This window comes from Dipodomys spectabilis, unplaced genomic scaffold (assembly GCF_019054845.1).
Source record: "Dipodomys spectabilis isolate Male_0828 unplaced genomic scaffold, ASM1905484v1 ptg000085l, whole genome shotgun sequence".
Classification (NCBI taxonomy): domain Eukaryota; kingdom Metazoa; phylum Chordata; class Mammalia; order Rodentia; family Heteromyidae; genus Dipodomys; species Dipodomys spectabilis.
Window position 1 is genome coordinate 4,962,365 of NW_024870762.1, and position 13,529 is coordinate 4,975,893.

At 51.6% G+C, this 13,529-nt stretch overlaps 2 protein-coding genes across 5 annotated transcripts; one reads left to right on the plus strand and one right to left on the minus strand.

The window, feature by feature from the left end:
* The first annotated feature begins 428 nt into the window (after positions 1–428).
* On the plus strand, positions 429–9,990 carry Agpat1 (1-acylglycerol-3-phosphate O-acyltransferase 1). Of its 3 annotated transcripts, none has more exons than XM_042683738.1 (7): positions 429–520; positions 6,446–6,654; positions 6,882–7,015; positions 7,328–7,503; positions 7,640–7,735; positions 8,229–8,301; positions 8,759–9,990. In XM_042683738.1, exons 2-7 carry the CDS (start codon positions 6,455–6,457, stop codon positions 8,941–8,943), a joined length of 864 nt encoding a protein of 287 aa, XP_042539672.1. In that variant the 5' UTR covers positions 429–520; positions 6,446–6,454; the 3' UTR covers positions 8,944–9,990. The 3 variants fall into 3 exon arrangements, with proteins under 3 accessions (XP_042539672.1, XP_042539670.1, XP_042539671.1); XM_042683736.1 differs by lacking the exon at positions 429–520 and adding an exon at positions 1,156–1,260; XM_042683737.1 differs by lacking the exon at positions 429–520 and adding an exon at positions 1,664–1,977.
* Egfl8 (EGF like domain multiple 8) lies at positions 9,593–13,523 on the minus strand. Of its 2 annotated transcripts, XM_042683731.1 has the most exons (9): positions 12,631–13,523; positions 11,969–12,158; positions 11,605–11,727; positions 11,394–11,503; positions 11,196–11,291; positions 10,923–11,093; positions 10,762–10,838; positions 10,527–10,680; positions 9,593–10,279 (listed from the first exon to the last, which is right to left on the minus strand). In XM_042683731.1, exons 2-9 carry the CDS (start codon positions 12,067–12,069, stop codon positions 10,236–10,238), a joined length of 876 nt encoding a protein of 291 aa, XP_042539665.1. In that variant the 5' UTR covers positions 12,070–12,158; positions 12,631–13,523; the 3' UTR covers positions 9,593–10,235. The 2 variants fall into 2 exon arrangements, with proteins under 2 accessions (XP_042539665.1, XP_042539663.1); XM_042683729.1 differs by having other exon boundaries at positions 10,527–10,838.
* Positions 13,524–13,529: the final 6 nt, after the last annotated feature.

Below are 13,529 nucleotides of genomic sequence, written 5' to 3' on the forward strand. Positions count from 1 at the left end.
GCCGGTGGGAGGGGGAAGAAAACTAGGGTCGCAGGGTTCAAAATGGCTCCGGCCTCCTTGGGTGACGTAGAGGGCAGAACTTGGGTCCGCCCCTCCCTCTTAATGAAGAAGGAAGCAGAACTGGGATTAGCCCGACGTTTGGATGCTACGAACATCGATCTTCGGCGCTGGTGTTAACCCAACTCCCTCAGCTGGACGACTCAGCCCGCCCCTCTTTAGGTGATTTACAGAGCAGAACTGAGCTACAGGCCCACCCCCTCCTAACGTGACACCGAGCAGAACCGAATCGACCTCGGCTCCGTCTTAAACATTAAGAGCAGAAAAGGCCTTTATGAGTGGATGCAGAAGGGACAAGACCCACCCCTTTTTAGGTGACCCGCGGCAGAATGGGGTTAGGCCCGCCCCTTCCTTCTTGTAATTTGCCCAGCAGAACTGGGGGCTTCTTCCTGGCTGGACCCCTAGGAGCTTGGGCCTATCCTACAGTCAGTGACCCTCACTGTGGCCCCAGGACCAGAACTAGGTAACAGTCCTCTCACTACCAGTGTTCTATACATCCTCTTCACCTGGGCGTGTAAACTCATGCAATGCAAAGGTGTGTCTGGGGGCGGGAGGCAGACACCGGCTAAGGGCTGTCTAGGAACATTGTGATTAAAAGGTCCCTGGTGATTCCAGAATCAGGAAAAATGAGAAGCTGGGAATTGCGTAGAGAAGGAAAGGAGAGGTTAGGATTTTGGAGGCTTGGAGAACGTTTTGAAAGGGAGAGATGGAAAACAAGGAAGGAGAAGGACTGGGATGATCCTGAGTTTGAGGAAGAGGAGGGCCAGAACTGGAGTGCTAGAAACACACTTAAAACACTTAAGGAGACGTGCTCATCCCAGAGAAATCAGCATCCTTCCTTTTTCTCCCCACGCCCCACCAAAGCAATGCCTTAATACCCAGTTTCCATCAAAGAAAAGATGCATTCAAACTCTACAGGAGAGGGAGGGGTTGTCTCAGCTGGGGTGCTTTAAGGAGACTGATAGGAGGAAACTAGGAAAGAAGTGCAGCGATAAACAAACAGGAAAGGGAAATGGGCCAGAAGGACAGAAAGTACCCATTCTCTTTAAAGGCCAGAGAGGGTGGGTGGAGGAAGGAGCTAGGAGCTAGACTGCTGGCCACAGAGAGGGCAAAGGGCAAAGAGACTACACCAGAAGGCTAGAGTACGAGGTGGGGAGAAGATGGAGCCCTAAAAAGGAAAAGAACTGAGCTCAGTGTTTGCAAGTAGGTGCTTGATAAGTATCCATAATGGAACGGGGAACAGGAAAGGGGATCTTGGGAACGAGTTGGGAGTTATTCCAGGGACAAAGCATTGATACTGGAGTTTAAAAGAAAGGGATTTTTTTTTTTAATCCAAGAGAAAGCCAAGTAGACGTGGCAATAAGAGGAGAGCGAGTGGAGAATGAAGAAAAGGAGTGTATGGAAGGAGGACTCGACATCCGTGAGGGATCCCCAGCTGAGTGTGCAGAAAGGCAAGAAGGAAAAAAGATGCAGCCAGAGGCTGGCCGAGCCCAGCTCAGCTCTCCTGGGGCGGAGCTAGCGAGAGGACACTGGTAGATGTGGAAAGGAGATGACCGGGCCTCTAGGAGGCGATTGGCAAAAGAGACAGTCCATCACCACCCCCCACTTCCTGGCCGGCCCCGGAAACTAGCGGGCGTACGGGAGGGTGGGGGAGATAGCGGCAGCAGCAGCAGCAGCCCCAGCCCTCAGAGAGACAGCAGGAAGGGAGGGAGGGTGCTGGGGGGACGACCCCCCCCAATCCTACCGCTATGGGTCCAACCTCCCACTCCCACTTCCACTCCATCGGCCGGGGCTAGGAAACCCCCAAATCCTGTCCGCCCCTCTTGGCACCGACAGAGACAGAGACACAACCAGCCGCCGCCACCGCTGCCGCAGCCTGGCTGGAGGGGGCCAGCCCCCCAGGCCCCCCACCTCACTGAGGTGTGGGCGGGAAAGGGGGAGGAGGGAGGGGGGTGCTGAGAGGGACTGGGGTGGGGAGAGTTTGGGGCTGGGAGGGACCGACTGGGGAGAAGGTTGCTGGGGAAAAGGTCAGGGCCGACTGGGAAGAGGATTGCTGGGGAAAGGAGAGAGGGGCCTGAGCGGAAGCATGGAAGAGACACGGGTGGGAGGGGATGTGGAAACTCTGAATTTGGGACGGGGGTGTGGACAGGGAATCTTGGGAGAGGGAATTCAATACACATTCCCCAATTTCTCTTTGTGCCCTTTGGCCCCACACGACTTTTTCTCTGGTTGGTGAGGCGGCCAACAGAATTGCTTCTTAGAAATAACCCTCAGGCACCTCGTTTCCCTACAGGCACAGAACCTCATTTTCCAGAGGCCCTCCACACAGTGCTAGATTATTGACACATAAATGCCTCTAGGGGCTGGGGATGTTAATATATTGACTGTGTGCCTTTGACTTGTGTAATGGCTGGGTGCAGCTTGGTTGTCCTTATGCTATCCAAAAGCTATAGAGAGATGATGTTTTGATTATCTGTCAGAATTGCCTATTCTCATATCGTGCACATCCAGTTTTGACATGTGTGAGTACTGCATGTGTGTGAAGGTGGTTTAATTGCATCTCTTGTGTGGTTTCATCGTACCTACATGTTTTATGTTTGTGCATGTATAGGTTATAAACTTCATTTTTGGCCTCAGATCCATGATTCTGCCTAGTAGGCGTTTTCCATGTGTGGGACCCCGTGGCTTAGCGGCAGTACACACACTTGTGTTGTGATGGGCTTAGTGGGTTTCCATAGTTGTGATTCTCACCACACATGTGCATGCCTCTTTGAAGGACGGATATGTCCGTGTGGCACATGCATAGTACGTGTGCTTCTTGTTACACCTACCATTTATTTCCTAAATTCATTGTCAGTATATACTATTTGTGGAGCTGTATGCTCATTAACTATGCATTCAAGTGTGTTTATAATGCCTTCAACATGTCTAGAGAATATTACTTGATATCAAAAATTTGAGAAGGTAACTTAGTCTCTTAATTTTTTTTTCAATGGTACTGAGTTTTAAATTCAAGACCTAGTCCTTTCTAGACAGATCCTCTACCACTTGAGCTTTTTTTTTTAGTTATTTTTTTGGCTAGGTTGTCATTTTCTGGCCAGACCACACCAGGACCATCTATGCCTCCTGTATTGCTTGAGTACAAGGGTGAATCACCACACCTAGCTTGTTGGTTGAGATGGGTGGTCTCGCTAAATCTCTCCCTCAGCTGGCTTCCAGAGTAACTAAGATTACAACAGTGAGCGGCTACACCTGGCTCCCAAAAGATCATTAAATACCTTTCCTTAATGACTCTCTTGGCCTCTCCGTACACATTATTACTTCATTCGCTGTGTTCCTTGGCTTAATTCAAGCCCAAGAGTCAGGCCCACTGTGAACTCTCATCACCCATATTTTTTGTGGGCCATAAGGCCCCACTCTTTGCATTGTTGGTACATATGTGGTGGCAAGAGTGTCTTCCCTCAATGGCTGGCATGACAGTTTTGTGAGATAACATCTCCTCTCTACCTTCACTGCAGCCATGTATTCTCTATGAACATTCAAAATACATTAGCTCTTAGGCTTGGTACAAAAACTTTTTCAGTGACTTTTCCAGCTAGCATTTCTTGAGAGAGTAATTACTAGATTCATAATCAGAACTCACATCTGGGAGCTGAAGCCATTGCATCATGGCCAGAAGGCTTATCTAATCATGTGTAAAGTCCTGGAATCCTTAATATTGATAGAACAATAATGTGTCTATAAGTATTACAATTCATTGCCAATTTATTGAGTACTTACTGTCCTCACCTGACATTGGAGATAAGACAAAATCTTGTCTTCCTGTTTGTTAGAACCTAATGGGAAAGAAAGTAACAGTGAGGGGCTGGGAAGATGGCTCAGTGGTAGAGCGCTTGCCCTGCATGCCTCTGAGGCCCTGGGTTCAATTCCTCAGCACCACATAAGCAAAAAGAAAAAAGCCGGAAGTGGCTCTGTGGCTCAAGTGGTAGAGCGCTAGCCTTGAGCTGAAGAGCTGAGGGACAGCACCCAGGCCCAGAGTTCAGACCCCACGACCAGACCCCCCCCCAAAAAAAAAAAAAAAAAAAAGAACAGTGAATGCTTACACCCTATGCTATCAGAATCTGGTTTCTCGGTGCATATCAGATTCACCTGGATAGCTTGTTAAATTACAGATTACTTGGCCCAGAATTTCTGATATACAGAATTTCTGATTCTGTATATCTGGGCAAGATTCAATAATTTGCATTTCTACATCTTGAGAACCACTGGTCAAGAAAAAAGAAACTGTGATTAAAGCATAGGTCAGAAATATTTGAAGTGTGATAGGAAGGTACAGAAGCATAAAAGGTCATGTGAAGTGAAGTAAATCAGTTTGGAGCTGAAAAAGGCTTTTGTGGGGATGTGGTTGAAGTTGTAAACAGAAGTGACATTGCCAAGAAAGTGACATTGTCAAAATAAGGAAATGTTCAGATTTATACTATAGAGAACATTTCTGCCATGTGAGGGCAAGTGTTAGTAGCCTGTAGCATGTAGTTCAGGGGAGAAATTATGCTGGTCTGAACTTATCTGGGGGCAGTGGATAAGAGCAGCTTAAAAGCCTAAGTGTTGCCAGGTACTGGTGGCTCATACTTGTAATTCTAGCAACTCAGGAGAACTGAGGATCATGGTACAAAGCTAGCGGGGACAGGAAAGTCTGTGAGACTCTCATGTCCAATTAAGCACCAAAAAGCTGGAAGTGGAGCCTGTGGCTTAAGTGGTAAGAGTGCTTTGATCATAAAAGCTCAGGGACAGTGCCCAGGCCCTGGGTTCAAGCTCCAGGACCCTGTCTCTCCCCTTCCCCCCCCCCCGAAAAAAAAAAAACACTCACCTTTTTCAGCTGTTTTTTTCATTGCCTCTTACCTTTGAGCACAGCACAGAGGAGTACCTTTAACCTAGATAGAAATGATGCGTATTTGCCTAACAGTGTTTTTACATGACCTCTGGGTCCATTTCCACACTGTACAAAATAAGGCAGTCAATCAAGAAGGCAAGTCTTACATGCCTGTCCCTCCTCTGCTTGGTGTCCACTTTACTTCTGTTCTCTGATTTTTCACATCACCGCCTGTCCACATGTGAGTGTTGGGATAGAGGAGGCTGCCTTTCACAGACAGGGATTTTTCTAGGTATACATTTACATTCCTTTGTTGCTGGTATGATGATAAGCTTATGAACGAGCGTGTGAATCTGTCATTCTTTATATGACTGCGAGTCTCTGCATTGGTGATGTGATTTTTACTCTTACCACTCATCTGTCAATGTTTGTCTGTGGGTGGCTTTGTCACTGTCTTTGCTTTGTTTTGTGTGTGTTTGTGTGTGTGTGTGTGTGTACGTGTACGTATAGGTGACAGCCTAACAGTGCTCAGGAGCACAAGCTTTGTTTTTAATCGGTTGTGGGGCTTGAACTCTGGGACTGGGTGCTATCACTTCGCTCTTCAGCTCAAGGTTATCGCTCTACCACTTGAGCCACAATGCCACTTCCGGTTTTCTGGTGGTTAATTGGAGATAAGAGTCTCTTAGACTTTCCTGCCCAGGCTGGCTTTGAACCATTAGGATTACAGGCGTGAGCCACCGGCGCCCAGCCAAGCTTCTTAAGTTCAATCTAGAAACTGCTGCTTAGGGCCTATGTGACCAGAGGTAAGTAAGTTCTTTCATCTCTCTGGACCTATTTCCTATCCAATGCTAAGCAGTAATAGTATTTTCTAGGTTATTGTATGGGTTATAGGTAAGGATTTAACATAGTATTTAGACCAGCATTTTCAAAAGAAATACAATGTGAACTACATGTGTAATTTAAAATTTTCTATGGAAGTGCCAGTTTTGAACTGAGGATCTCACTCTTGCTAGAGTGACATTCTACTATTGAACCATGCCTCCAACCCTTGAGACATATGGCAGCCTCGTCATTTGTAATTTTCTGATGGGCATGTGTAAAAAAGTGAAATTTGTTTTTTGTTTTATTTTGCTGCCCTGGGGCTTGAACTCAGGGCCTAAGCACTGTTCCTAAGCTTTTCTGCTCAAGACTAGCACTCTACCACTTGAGCCACCGCTCTACTTCCAGCTTTTAGTAGCTCTTTTAACTGGACTCTCACGGATTTTGCTGCCTGCAATTGTGGCGTGAAACTACAATGCTCATAGCTCAGCCTTCTGAGTAGTGAAGAATAGACATGAGTCGCTGGTATCGGCTCCTGGGAAGGTTTCAACAGCAGCCCAAGTCCCGTCCTGTTTTGTTTTTTGTTTGTTTTTTTTTAGTCTTTGTCCTCAGATCATCTCGTAGCCTTGCTTTCTGTGCCTTGCTCACCTGGCTCCTCTCCCCTTCAGAAACCAGATTGTTCACCCTTATCACCTACAGGTGGCCAGAATGGAGCTGTGGCCTGGGGCATGGACGGTGTTGCTACTGCTGCTTCTCCTGCTGCTTTTCTTGCTGCCCACCCTGTGGTTCTACAGCCCGAGTGCCAAGTACTTCTTCAAGATGGCCTTCTACAACGGCTGGATCCTCTTCTTGGCTGTGCTCGCCATCCCTGTGTGTGCCGTGCGAGGACGCAACGTTGAGAACATGAAGTGAGGGGCGAGGGGTGGTGGGTCCTAAGGGAACCTAAGGGTGAAGAGTGAGAGATAGCTTTGTGCCCAAGTGACATCGTGGGTCTAAAAGAGAAGGCGAGAGTCCAGGGACATGGAAGGGGGCAATGACTGCAGAAGTGGCCAGCAAGTCAGTTGGGCAGGGGGAAGTGAGGCGTGCAGGAGGACGTCAGTGGATCCCACTGGGCCCCCTTGCCGTGACCCCACAGGATCTTGCGTCTAATGCTGCTCCACATCAAATACCTGTATGGGATCCGAGTGGAGGTGCGAGGGGCTCACCACTTCCCTCCCTCGCAGCCCTACGTCGTGGTCTCCAATCACCAGAGCTCCCTCGACCTGCTTGGTGAGACCCCGCCACAGAGCACACCTCCCCCAGCCATGCCCTCCCTCCTAGCCCCTTCCCTAGAACCTGCTTCAACTCTCCCTCCTTCGGGACGTTTTGCCCCCTCGCTTCCCCCTCACACCTTCTTTCCCCGGGTTGGATCTGCCCTCATGAGCAAGATCACCCTCACTTTCACTCTGGCTGCTTCAACCCAATCTCTCCACTTTTTCTCCAGTCCCTACTAGTGTACGGTGATAACCTGGGTGGGTGTACTGCCTGATCTGACACCTTGCTTGCACCTTGACTCCTTCCCCATCCCCACCCTTGTCCAAGGGATGATGGAGGTACTGCCAGGCCGCTGTGTGCCCATTGCCAAACGTGAGCTACTGTGGGCTGGCTCTGCTGGGCTGGCCTGCTGGCTGGCCGGAGTCATCTTCATCGACCGGAAACGCACGGGGGATGCCATCAGTGTCATGTCTGAGGTCGCCCAGACCCTGCTCACCCAGGACGTGAGTCATTCTGGGAAGACATGGGCTTGGGAGCTCGGGACAAGAGTTGTAACCAGCTGATACCAGGGGCCAAGGGGCCTCAGTATGGCCTCGCTACCATTCTGAGCCCTCCATATTGTGTGTTTTTGTCTTTCAGGTGAGAGTCTGGGTGTTTCCTGAGGGAACAAGAAACCACAACGGCTCCATGCTGCCCTTCAAACGTGGCGCCTTCCATCTTGCGGTACAGGCCCAGGTGATTACTGCTCCTCCTTCTGCTGTCCAGCCCTCACCCTTCCTTCTTATCTGGGCAGAAGCTTGGAGCTGGGCACTGATGGCTCATGCCTATACAGGCTCATGCTTGTAATCCTAGCTACTCAGGAGGCTGAGATCTGAGGATGGAGGTTCAAAGCCAGCCCAGGTAGGAAAGTGCATGAGACTCTTATCTCCAATTAACCACCGGAAAGCCAGAAGTGGCACTTTGGCTCAAGTGGTAGAGTTGCTCGCCTTGAGCTGAAGAGTGCAGGGACAGCGCCCAGGCCCAGAGTTTAAGCCCCATGACAAAAAAAAAAAAAAAAAAAAATCTCCAATTAACAACTCAAAAACCAGACATGGCACTGTGGCTTGATTAGTAGAGCACAAGCATAGAATACAAACAGGCTCAGGGACAGCGCCCAGACCCTGAGTTCAAGCCCCACAACCCACAGAAAAAGGGACTTGGAGACTGATATGCGTTACCCCTTTCCCAGGTTCCCATTGTCCCCATAGTCATGTCCTCCTATCAAGACTTCTACTGCAAGAAGGAACGACGTTTCACCTCAGGTGAGAGCTCTGAGCAGGTCTAGAGGAGGGTATGACCAGAACAACCATCAGAGAGGCTGGGAGTCATCCCTGGGAGGAAGGGGAGTCATTCAATGCCAGGTCCTGAGACAGCCACATGATCATGTAGTCTGACCCTACACCAGGTACCCCTCTATACTATTAGGATTTAATGGGAAATATAAGGCCTATATGTGCGAAGCCATAACGAGTAACACAGAGTAAATGCTGAGCCTAGAAGGTAAGGGCTAGAGGAGTGGCAGGAGATGTCTAGACTAGGGTTCGGGGAAGGCTTTGTACAGGAAAGTCTTAGGTGGCAGCTGGCAAATGAGAGGGGTGGGTTGTCCAGACTCAAGAGACCGGAAAGAGGAACGGAGTAGTAAGAGCACTTCAAAGCTAGGCCCTGCCTGTTGGCAGAGGTCTGGAAGGACAGGCCATGATGGTGCTCCTCATCACCCAGGACGATGTCAGGTACGGGTGCTGCCCCCAGTGCCCACAGAAGGGCTGACACCAGATGACGTTCCAGCTCTGGCTGACAGAGTCCGGCACTCCATGCTCACCATTTTCCGGGAAATCTCCACTGATGGCCAGGGTGGTGGTGACTGTCTGAAGAAGCCTGGGGGATTGGGCGAGGCCCGGCTCTGAGCTTTCTTCCCACCTGTCCCCGTCTTCCTCCCCACACTTACCAACCCAGTGGCCCTCCTTCGGGCCCAGGCCCAGCCCTCTTCCTCCCCTTCCCCCTCTTCCCCCCACTTATTCTTCTCTTTGGAATCTCCAGCTTCTGAAGTGAATGTGGATAGTGTCACTCCTTGTCCCTTCCTGACCCCATCCATGGACAGTCCTGCCTGGGTGCAGTCTCCACTCTGATCCCCTCCTCCTGCCATCTTGTCTGTGGCACATTTGCCTCCCCTCATCTCGAGTGGCTCATCCCACACAGGGGTGGGGGACATTCCATCCCATGCCTGGTGGATTCTTTCTTTGTGGTCGTCTCTCCCTCTCCATCCCACATTGACCAGCGGATTCATCCATTCTGTGGAACAATTCACTCCTAAGTCCATGGATTCAGTGGACTCATCTGTTGGAAGACTCCTCGCCCTGTGGCTGGAAGCTGAAACCTGAACACTCCTGCCAGGGTCAACCTGGGAACTTCCCTTGACACCTTCACCCACCTCTTGGAGACCCCCCCCTTTAGTGGGGGGCACACTCTTCTAACTCAGAGGTCTCATCTCTGCCCTTGCCCAAATGCCTAGGGTTGAGGACACTCTTAGATGCCAGCTTGGTTTCCATGTTTTTGTTTGCCCCTGTCCCTGGGATACAGTTCTTCAGTGGTCTTGACCCCATTCAGCCCCCCTGTACCATCCTAACCAGACATGGGGGAGAGGCAGACATCAGGTGCTGCACTCACTGGTCCCTGGAGAGTTGGGGAAAGCCCTGGACCCTGGCTGAAGGGGAGAGGGGCATGTTAATTTATTTCTCTTTCTTTTGAGACTGCCCCCTCTCTGAGCCAGTTGTCATTTCCTCCTAGTGGTATTGACTGCTCCCTGCCTCTCACTCCAGACCTGTTCACTCCCCCCCACCCCCCTCAACCCAGGAGGTATCTGGGAGCAGGAGAGGATGGGATCCAGTTTTGTGTGGTTGGCTTTTATTATCTGGATAACAGCAAGCAACTAAGAATAAAGAGAGAGAGAGCGATCTGGGTGCTTTCTTGCTGTATTTGTTAAGGAGTTGGAGAAGCAGTCCTTCCTTGCCTAGGCAACTTGCTCCAATGAGAAAAGACAGGCCAAGACAGCCCACTTTCTCACAGCTCTCCAAAGCTCTGGCTCACTTCTTTGATGGCCGATGGCCTTATCTGCAGCTCCCAGGTGGCCAATCCCCCAGGATGAGTGGGTGCCACCTGTGTATAAATTAGGAGGCTGGGACACTGAGGAGGTTCTGTATCAGTGATTGAGGCCAGGACCAAGGCTGTTGTCCTCACAGGAGCCTGTGGTTGAGAAAGAGAAAGAAAGGTGGGCTGTGGGGGATCCCCAGCTGGGGGAGGGACCAACGCTGCCACTCCCCCCAAGAAGTGAGACTGTTGGGATAGGGACAGTGTCCCAGGGGGAAGAGGATTGAAATGGTGATTCCAGTGTTGAGAGTGAGCGCTGAGGAGGGCGTTCCAGAATGAGGGAATGCTGAGGTAAGGGGTCTTCAGAAAAGATGAGGTTCAAGTGGAGAGAAGCAAGACTTACAGGCACCCAGCCTCTCCTCCAGCAGCAGCACCTGATCACTAAGAGATTCGATCCTGTCACCCCAGCCCCACAGCTCTGCCACCTGTTCTGGATGCAGCTCCTCAGGCGGCATGGGCAGCACAGCCCGGACCCAGGCCCCGGCCTGAGCAGCCCACTGCAAAGGAAGACAGGTATTTGAGGATGCTGCACCAGACCTTCCCACCCTGAGGGCCCAGCCCCAGGCACCTCTGCTCACCTGCTCCAGCTGCTCCAGGCGCCCTCGAAGCTCAAGAATCTCCCTCCTCAGGGTGCTTTCATGTTCAGCGTCTCGAACTAGAGACAAAAATGGGTAACATGCCCACTGCCCTGGCTCCTGCTGCTGGTCCTAGGCCCTCCCTGTGTGCAGCCCATACTCACTGGCCACGCTGAGGATGCTGGCACTAGTTGGGGGCTCTGGGGATCCCTCTGTACAGGTACGCTGGTCAGGGCCCAGCACCAGGCCCCGGGGACAGCTGCAGGTAAAGCTGCCCGCCGTGTTAAGACAACGATGTGAGCAGAAGGTGACACTGATCCTACATTCATCCACATCTAGTTACGGGAAAGAGGAGGAAACTGAGGGGGTCAGGGCAGATGCCCAGATGGGTGGGAAGACCTAGCAACCCCCCCACTGGTGGGAGGAGGGCAACTCACCCACATGACAGTGCTTTCCCCCCCAGCCAGGGGCACACTCGCACTGATCAGGCCCAACACAGCTACCTCCATTCAGGCAAGGCTTAAGGCAAATGGCTGTTAGGGAAGAAAAGGCTTCAGGCCTGAACTAAAGGCCCAATTACCCAGGACCCCCAACCCTGGCATGCCTCCTGCAGGACAAGGAAGACCCAACCTCACCTTCACAGGTGAGCGCCCCTGGGTGTCGCTTCTTCCAGCCCTGGCAGCACACAGCATGGGTCTGCTGCACTTCCCGCCTCACCTCCCGCCATGCCACATGGTATGTGGTCCTAGAACAGAGTGCCAGGCTGAGGACCCTGAGTTTGGGTTCTGATTGAAGTTCTTGGGTCCTTTTGAGAGACTCCAGAGTGGCCACATCCCCATCTCTCACCTGTAGGTACTGCAGATGCGCCTTCCAGCACAGAGGGTCAGGTAGGGCTTGTACACGGGTTGGCTGTAGGACTCGTTGTAGTGGAGCGGTACCACCAGTGTCTGCTTAGAGCAGACCCCCTGTCTGCACCCATGCCAGAGAAGGAGGTTGGAGTCATTGAGATCATCAGGCCCTAGGGAGCCTGGAGTCTGGCAAGCAGACAAGAGGCCTGGCTCTCCCTGGAGGTGACAGCCTCACCCTCATTTTGAACTTTCAGCATTGTTTGGCTTCCAGTAGAGCCCTCCCCCTCCCCCTCCCACACACCCAGCATCAGAAGCCTCCCAGGCAGACCTCACCTTACCCAAGCCCCACCCCCTCTTGTCACCTCTCTTTGAGGGAGCCACCCTTGGCCCCTTGGCCTGGCATCAGTAGCAGGAAGAATGAAAGTCCGCCTAAGAGAGTACACAGCTCAGCCCTGGACCCCATGACTCTCCTTGACTCCAGACTCTGTGGGCTGCAGGTAGTGGGTGCCTCTCCCCTCTCCTGTTCAGGGCTCCAGCCCCTCCTGAAACCACCTGCTGGTGTCCATGAAAGGGGTCAGGACATTTTACTCACTAGCCACCAGGATTATCTACACCTGGGTGTACATTTAAATGACCCCATGCTATCTTTAGCAGCTGGGATCCATTCAGCATTATCTACGCTCTCTCCACCACCCCTCTAGCCAGTAGCCCCCAGTGCTGTGCTCTACCTGGAGGGACACAGACAAAGTTACCTCATTTCCTCATGAACCTCCTTAACATGCTCTCTTAGAACTGTCACATCTTCAAGACCCCAAACACCCCCACACCTTACACCCAAGACCTGAGACTTCCATGGTTTAAACACATTTCTGCTGACCTCACATATACACATACATACATAGATGACACACATATACCTGTGTCCTGGATACCCCTTCACTCAGACAATACCCCCAATTCTGCCTGACCCCACTCCCCCATGGATGTTCTCTCCCCATCTGCCTCCTCTTTCCCCCATTCCCACCTGGCTTCTCTCTCCAGGGAGACTTCAGGCAGTCTAGCCTCAGAAGTGGCAGTTCAGACTGGTGGGTGGGCCACCGGGGCTGAGGAGGAGGGGCTGGGCCAGAGGCCTCCCATTCCTGCCCCCTCCCACAAGCCTCCTCCTTAGCACCAGCCTGGTCAGCTCAGTGAGGTCAAGCCACACTGCCCTCACCCCTACTCTAGCAAAGCACTGCCTGAATCTTCCTGTGAGGCTCCCCCCCCAAATTACAGATCCTCTAAATCCATAGAAGCTCCTGGTTCTAATAGCACCAGTTACCCAACAACGTACACCCTAACTCTCAATTCAACCCAACACACTGGAGAGAGACCAAGCAGGATCAGGTCATGGGAGAAGAGGTACAATCAGTGGAGGAAAGAAGAGTTAAGTCATCATAAAAGGGCAGGGGGGAAACTCAAGGCACCAGGGGAAAGACTGGTCCACCCCTTGATGATATTTGTTAGGGCTTAAGGGGCACAGAGTTGAGTCAGCCACTACCCCCCCTATGCCAAAGCAGACAGAGTCCTATTGTCCTGGCCAAAATTCCTTCTTTCAAGGAAAAGGAGGCTCATTGTACAACCCCCTCACTCAGCTCTAGCCTGCAAAGGTCGTAAAGGGGCATAGCACATGCCCACCCTGACCCTCAGCCCCTTCGTCTAGCCTGGGGGTGGCAAGCACATTCCACTCATGAGGCTGAGGCCCACATCACTGGAGCTCTGGGCTCAGCCCCCTAATCCTAGGCTGGGACAGGAAGAGAATTGTCCTCAGCAGGAAAGAACCCGCTGAGAATCAGGAACCCATACAGAATGGGCATTGAGAGAACGGAAACACCAAGGGGGTCCCCACCCCACATCAGGCATCCGGGTACCCAGGCCCCAGGCTCT

Bases quoted from the DNA above. Each gene is read 5' to 3' on its own strand.
- Egfl8 (XM_042683729.1), bottom strand. From the start codon at position 12,069: ATGGGGTCCAGGGCTGAGCTGTGTACTCTCTTAGGCGGACTTTCATTC. The intron at 11,094-11,195 runs GTGAGTTGCCCT...TCCCGTAACTAG, and splicing joins GGGAAAGCACTGTCATGTGG to ATGTGGATGAATGTAGGATC. The intron at 10,839-10,922 runs GTGAGTATGGGC...TTTTGTCTCTAG, and splicing joins CAGCATCCTCAGCGTGGCCA to TTCGAGACGCTGAACATGAA.
- Agpat1 (XM_042683738.1), top strand. From the start codon at position 6,455: ATGGAGCTGTGGCCTGGGGCATGGACGGTGTTGCTACTGCTGCTTCTC. The intron at 7,016-7,327 runs GTGAGACCCCGC...CCCTTGTCCAAG, and splicing joins GAGCTCCCTCGACCTGCTTG to GGATGATGGAGGTACTGCCA. The intron at 7,736-8,228 runs GTGATTACTGCT...CCCCTTTCCCAG, and splicing joins ATCTTGCGGTACAGGCCCAG to GTTCCCATTGTCCCCATAGT.